The sequence below is a fragment of the Palaemon carinicauda genome, chromosome 23 (assembly GCF_036898095.1).
Source record: "Palaemon carinicauda isolate YSFRI2023 chromosome 23, ASM3689809v2, whole genome shotgun sequence".
Lineage (NCBI taxonomy): Eukaryota > Metazoa > Arthropoda > Malacostraca > Decapoda > Palaemonidae > Palaemon > Palaemon carinicauda.
This window is the reverse complement of record NC_090747.1, coordinates 95,298,841-95,306,534: the sequence shown is the minus strand read 5'-3', so window position 1 is coordinate 95,306,534 and position 7,694 is coordinate 95,298,841. Positions and strand designations below refer to the sequence as shown.

The window sequence follows — 7,694 nt, the reverse complement described above, 5'->3', positions numbered from 1 at the left end:
TATATATAGATATGTATATATATACAGTATATATATATATATATATATATATATATATATATATATATATATATGTGCGTGTGTGTGTGTGTGTTTATATATAATGTGTATATATATACATTTATGTTAATATAAACATATATTCATACATGCTAATATATATATATATATATATATATATATAATATATATTATAAATATAAATATCTATATGAATATTTTGACAAATTTATATATACACGCATGAAAAAAAATATAATTTAACTTCATGCAAGCCAGAACGCGATCAATACACCAGCAAAATTACTCCCAAAAGTAATTTTGAAACATAATGAATCTCGATTTCAATAAAAAAAAAATACCATTACGCATTTACACCAGACATACCTACGTGTTTGCGCATGCCTGCCCTTCCAGTACATATGAATATGCAGCCCGTATTTCACGCGAGCGCCAGTATTTTCGTGAGAGGGAACCGAAGAATTTTGAGCGCGGTGCCAATATTCAAATTGCGAGTCGAAGCCATATCGAACAGACGCCGTCATTAATACTGAATGTCATTATTATTTGGACATTGTTGAAATAATGGCTTCGGTACATATTACTTGCAAATAGCCTTTTGTCTTTCCCAGACAAACATCTCTCGGTCCGCTGGGATTCGAGTTCATTTTGGTGCCACAAGGAAAAATGGGGCGCACTTCGTTGGTTGGTTTCTTTTCTTATAGAAGTTAAGGAGAGTACACAGTTTCTGAGTACACGCACTCACACACATACACACTATATATATATATATATATATATATATATATATATATATATATATATATATATATATATATATATATATATATATATATATAACTAAAGGGAACCCTTAGTGGGTAGGATGTTTCTTTCCTTGCTAGCAATGGGTGCGAAGTCTTTTCCTGATCGTAACATTTTGGTAGCATTTCTTTAAATCTTTTGCGGCCTCTGTTAGCCTGTTCTTTGAACAGTTGTACGTGATAATTAGTCGAGAGTAGAGGGTGTTGTCTGGGAAGACTTGATAGCAAAGGCTGGTCAGAATTATGTAGAAAAAGGATCGAAAGCATTATATGTTGGATTTGAAATCATACGTGTAATGCAAAGCAAGTTTTTATGAATTGATATAGAATTAAATTCATATATAACCTTTGTTTGTACGGAACCGCCGCCGTAAGCGTTTGAAGATTTGGAAAACTTTCCTGTAAATCTTGATAAAAACAATGTGTTACGGTTATGAAAGTTGGTGGTTCAAATATTGCTCCGATTAAGAAATTGAATTTATGTTTTAAGAATTAACGAGGTTAAGAGAATACAGACGAGTTATCACCTAAAAATCAAAAAGACATAACGATGCATGACTTGTGGTTGAGTGAAGTCCTTAGAAAATAAATATCTGAGTAATATACTTCGATGTGTAAGCAGAGTGGATGGTGTAAATTGTGGTAAATGAAAAGAACAAAAGTACATGATTGTTTAGTTAACGAATAAATGTAAAAGGCAATTTGGTTAATGGGTAACAAATAAGTAAAATATTTTAACAATACACAAAACTAACTATACAATTAAGCCCGGCTAACGTCCTTAATAATAAATCTTTCTTTTGATGTCTTAAAATTATGTTAATTGGCTTCATTATAGGACTTGTATTTCCCGAATTATTAAGAGGTCCTTTATTCCCCTTCACAGATGCCAACGGCTCCTACTCGCCGCACAGCACCGTCAATGGGACGCCCACTCCTTCACCACCCGCCCTATCGTCTCCGCCCACTCATGCTCATGACTCCTCTGCGGCCGGAGGCGGTGCCTCGTCAAGAGACAGCCATCGTCAAATCTCGAAGGTGAGAATCCTTGAGGAAAGTTCTAGGGAAGGAGCTGTTTTAAAGGTTGACTTTTTTTTTCTTTTTTCTTTTTTTTTCTAAGAGGCAGACAAAAAATATATGTTAATCGTGGTTCCATAAGTATCCTTTTCGAACACCGCGTAGGTCTTATTATCCATATTCCTTTTACACTCGACAGAAAGGGAAGATCCTTCAAGTCTCCAAGAATGACATCTCATTTTATAGAATCAAGGCCGTGAATGACCTCTCATTTTTAGAATACACTTACTTTTTATGATTATTAACAGAAAGGGAGAATCAGTTAGTGAATCCCATTAACTTTATGGCATGTTAATTAATCCCTTGATACTCCTGATTGTAGTAATACGCAATACAATTTGGAACCATCTCTTTGTTCTTATATTTTGTAATTAATAGATTTAAGAAATTACTGAATATTTAAGAAATTGCTTTACCTAGCGAGAAACATTTTGTCAACGAATAAAAGTACTTTTGTCAAGAAATATCGCCAGAAAAGAGTAATATTGTTTTTAACTGCTCACAGACACTCAAGTTTATGTACACAACCAGAAGATCTTGTTGATTTTTGTTCTAGTTAAGAATTAAATATTCCTTTGAGTGTACCTTATCTGATTTGAGTTAGTTATTAGTTCAGGCAAATGTAAACTATAATTAATCCTCCAAATCTCTTTCTGTTATATCCAAGTTATATCACAACTAACAGATTTCCATTGATTCTTCTCTTATTATTAATAAGAGTTTTCTTAGGCTCTGGAAACCCCAACGAGAACACTTTTAATTAATATTTCTCTATTCTTTATTATCTTTTATCAGGTTCGGCGTTTCCTAACCACCTTGCACCAGTTTGCAGCTGATATTTCTCCCGACGTTGGCGACCGCGTCAGGCATTTGATCCTGGGCCTCTTGGTAAGTCATACGATGCGTTCAAGTCTCCAGAGATGAGATGTTTTTGTAGTTCATTATTATTATTATTATTCAAATTGCACACACATTCCAGATAGTGTTCTTGTTTAACGGAAGAGAGCAAAGAAAATAAGACATAATAACTTAAAAGCTAAAAATATAACTTGTAAATTAAGGAAAGTAGCAGATAAATACTGTGTATTTAAACACACACACACACATATATATATATATATATATATATATATATATATATCATATATATATATATATATATCATATATATATATATATATATCATATATATATATATATATATATATATATATATATATATATTAAGTGTGTGTGTACAGTATATATATATATATATATATATATATATATATATATATATATATATGTATATATAATTATGTATATTTATATATATATATATATATATATATATATATATAAATATATATATATATTTATATATATATATATATATATATATATTTATATATATATATATATATATATATATATATATATATATATATATATATATATATATATATATAAGCATTAGTTAAAAAAATAAGTCAGAAAGAAATTACGGAAAAGAGGCATTGCTTGATGACGATATCTGAATCAATTCCTTCCTTTGCAGAGCGGAGGTGTCAGCGTAGAGGAATTTCACGGGGGCCTTCAGGAAGTGACGCACTTCCCGCTGAGGCCCTTCGTTCTTCCCTTCCTGAGGTCTCATCTGCCTCTCCTCCAGAGGGAGTTGCAGTCCCTTGCGAGGAGAGCCACCATGGTAGGTTTTATATTAATGTTTTTCAGTAACAGCTTAAGTAGTTATGTTTTTTCTTTTCTTATCAATTATCTTTTAATGGTTTAAGCAAGCGTTGTAACGATATGTTTTATTACAGATTAATTTTACTTATAAATAGTGGATGCAATTTAGTTCCACTGTATTATATAATAGTACCCAATACATACACACACACACACACACCTTTCTGAGTAGGGACACTTAAACGTGGTGAAAAGATTTGCATATTCCCATGGTTAGCAAAACTTTATTAGTCAGGGACACCCATACTAGGATAGTTAGCTGTGATCGATCAGACGGAAATCTACCACCATCCCCAATCCGCCATGGCCAGCGTGGTGATGACTGCATTTATGTATGTGCATATATATATATATATATATATATATATATATATATATATATATGTGTGTGTGTGTGTGTTTGTATATAATACAGAAAAAATATCCTACCAAATCACTAACTATATCTTATTAGTGCTACAAAAATGGTCTCATATTTGCAAGCAATGGGAAAGCAATTTTGCTATTCTTAAATTGACAAAGAAACCAGTTTTGCTATTCTTTGTAAATATTATGACTAACACAATACATCTCGGTACCGGAAGACTTGTCTTGACTTTGCAAACCTCCTAAAAACGAATCTGTCCGTTGCAACGGCTGCCTCTTTCGCATTTAGAGGACTCGTAGAGACGAGTGGGAAAATGGCGAGTCTCGGCAGCGGTCCGTTAAACCACAATTGTTTTGCATTGTTGCTGTTTATCCGAAGTCGATATGCATCTCATCAACTCTCTGATTAAGGATTCGCTCCCAATCCTGCATGCAAGTTCGGACTTCCCCCCACTCCAGTTTAATTATGTTTGCATGAGGAGGAGTAGGAGGAAGAAGAGGAAGCCTTGGGCTCGCGAACTGTTCTCTTGTTACTCGCCATTTTTTTTTTCATGTCTTCTCTTTCTGTAGTCTTGTCTGTTTTCGTCTTTCCATCTCCTGTTCTCTTTTTCTTTTTTTCCTCTATCTCTCTTTTCTGTTTTTCTTCTTTTTTCCATTTTTCTTCTGTTCTTCCTATTTTTCTTTCTTCTTTTTTTTCATTTTTCTTCTTTTCTTCCTATTTGTCTTTTTTTTTCTTTTATCCATTTTCTTCCATTTTTTTGCATTGTCATTCTCCCCCTTCATTCATCTTTTCTTCCTTCTTCCATCTTTTCTTCCTTCCTTTCTTTTTTTTTCCATTTATTTCAGGTTTTTCTTTTTCTTCATTTGTCTTCTTTTCTTCATATTTTCCTATTTTTCCAAATATCTCCATTTCTTTCCTTTTCCTTCTTTCCTCCTATTTTTCTCCATTTCCCCATTCTTAGATATTTTCTTTGGCCTCTTCACTGTCTTCCCCATTTCCATCTCTTCTTTGCCTCTCCTCCCATTTCCATTTCAATCTCCTCTACTTTCTCCTTTTTGTCTTTTCACTTCTTTCTCTTTTCAGGCACTTCACATTTTTCCATTCTTTCTCTTCTCATTTTTCATTCATGTATTTTCTCCTTTATCCTTTTCGTCTCCACTCCTTTTTCATGTGTCACTTATTTTTATCTTTTTGTCTCTTCTGTCTTTTCCCCTTTTCCCCTTATGTCTCATCTCATTCGCTTATCTTCTTTCACCTTTCCGTTCTCTTTTCCTCTCTTCTCTATTCCGTTCTCTTTTCCTCTCTTCTCTATTCTGTCATTTTCCTTTCTCCTCTGTCTCTTCTTTTTCCTTTCCATTTCTTTTTTCTCATTTTCACTTCTTTTTATTCTTTTGCTGGTTCCATATATCTGTTTCCTTCCTATTCAACCCTCTTCCGAAATAAGAGTAATATTGGTATATTTTTAATTTTTCAAACAGTAAAAAGAAAATTTATCATCCAAAAGGGAAATATTATTCACTGGTCAAATCCATTGTTATTCAGCTTCAGTTGGGAGTGTCCAATGACGATACATAGTCATAGTAGTAGTACAATATTGATGGTAATTTTTACATTTGGGGTAGAAAATAGACCAAATTACTGGATAGGAGTAGTGTTAGTATATCAGAAACGTCCCTGCCCGACAATCTGTTAGACAGAGGTTCGATACTCGCTCAAGCTCTACAGTTTCTTTTATTGTCCTTGTGAGCTTATAATGGGGGATAACCTATATCTCTGCCTCCTAAGTCATCAGCATCCATAGCCTTGTCCTCTCTGGTCCTAGCTTGGGTGGAGAGGAGGCTTGGCTACTTATCATGTGTATATATGGTCAGTCTCCAGGGCATTGTCACTCTCCCTTGCCTCTACCATGCTCGAATATCCTTTAAATTATTGAAGGGGAAACGGTTGTAAAACCATGGGCTAATAGGGGAACTTGAGCCCTGTAGAAGAGACAGTTTTGTGATAGATTCTATTGTTCTGTTGATGTTTACCAAATATATTTGATGGTCATCAAAGGTCTATTTTTCGAATGTACCTATAAAGAAAGGCGTCATTAATTATAAATAGTTATATACTGTATATTAAATAATTCTTCATTTCATACAGATATTTCTAGACATTGTTATTTGAATATTCGATGTATCTATTGGTCATACTTTATTTTTTATATGTTTACTCACCATTTGGTAACTAAATTATTTATTTATCAATTTACTTATATCTGTCATAATATCTTGCAGCCCGTGTCCCAGTACGTCACGATGCACGAAGCAGCGCTGTTGGAATCTACGGCGGGTGAACCTACAGATTTCTTTTCCTCGGAAGTCACAAGTGGGAAAAGGAGACACGAAGGGTAAGTGTGAGGGCTTGGTACTATATAAAGGTGTAAGAAAGAAAGAGGTTGAAGAATACTTTTGCATGCCAAGTTAGAGAATAAGCAAATATTTTGTTTGACTGTGTGAATTATAGTAGATTACAGTGCAGTACAGTATTGGGAAGAAAATGGCCAGAACCAGGCACACCATGAACAGCAGTGCTCACTTGTAGTAATGTAGTAGGAAAAGGCTTGAAACTAGTGGTGAAGAAAATAAAGTCCCCAATTGTATCAAATTCATATAATTACACAGTAAGAGGCTAGTATGTAATCCATGGAAGTAATGTACTGTCTCTACACAGTGTTTATGTATGCATGTGATCATGTCTTGTCTTCTTCCAGGTATTTCGAAAATGGTGATGCTGGTGTTGGAAGTGGTGGTGGTGTCTCTCCTCCCCCTGCTAAACGTTTGGGTATATTTTCTCCCCCCTACCCCAGCGTGGGCGTAAGTCCTGACCCACCTTCACATACACGCGATTACCGCACGCCTGCACCGCCCGATGATGAATGGAAAAATATCCATGTGGTGAGATTTAATATTCTATGGGGTAATTTAGAACTATGGCCCACTCTTTTCTTTAGCTTTATTTTCATACTGCTGTATGAGGTATACAAGTTTATTCTAACAGTTCTGTTTCTTCTTTCAAGAGGCTTGGTACTTTACTACACAGTATTTTAAAAGTTCTATACCACCTGTGTCTAAATTGTGGAATGATCCTCATATTCAAATAGTTGAATCAGTGTAAGCTCATAAGTTCAAACATTTTTTATTCTTGTGATATAGAGTTATTCTTTCTTTTCCGTTTCTTTCCCTCATTAGGTTGTTTGCTTTAATGTGGTTCTTAGGGTCATAGCATTCTGATTTTCCAACTTGGGTTGTAACTTGGCTTGTCTTGATGATAATATAATATCTTGCTATGATTTTAAGAAATCATCTACAAAATTATCTGCTCCATGCACCTACACAGATCAATTGTTCTCAACAGCTTCAACCAATTTTCCCATCATTTGCATGTGGCACCCAAACTCTCTTTACAGAAAGGAGGGTTAATTCAACAACCCTTTATACATTCCAAAGGGGTCTTTTGTATTTACTTAATTTCTTTCCCATGTCTTTTGCACTTGACCTGTTCTGTGACTAACATTGTCTCTCATCTTAGCTCCATCAAAATACCTGTTGGAATCAACTTCTTGCATTCCTTCATACACATATAGTGTTTGTTTTTACCCCAGAATTTTTCACTGATTTACAAGATAGATTGCAACTTCTAATTACTCTTTAATT

At 34.0% G+C, this 7,694-nt stretch overlaps 1 protein-coding gene across 2 annotated transcripts in view; it reads left to right on the top strand.

Moving 5' to 3' along the window:
• nvy (CBFA2/RUNX1 partner transcriptional co-repressor nervy) overlaps nucleotides 1-7,694 on the top strand; it is a 36,629-nt gene that overhangs the window by 21,536 nt on the left and 7,399 nt on the right. For both annotated transcript variants that reach the window (XM_068347241.1, XM_068347243.1), the window contains exons 3-7: nucleotides 1,711-1,862; nucleotides 2,697-2,789; nucleotides 3,442-3,588; nucleotides 6,276-6,388; nucleotides 6,752-6,935. In XM_068347241.1, coding sequence (XP_068203342.1) covers nucleotides 1,711-1,862; nucleotides 2,697-2,789; nucleotides 3,442-3,588; nucleotides 6,276-6,388; nucleotides 6,752-6,935 — 689 coding nt within the window. The remainder of the gene's footprint in view (nucleotides 1-1,710; nucleotides 1,863-2,696; nucleotides 2,790-3,441; nucleotides 3,589-6,275; nucleotides 6,389-6,751; nucleotides 6,936-7,694) is intronic.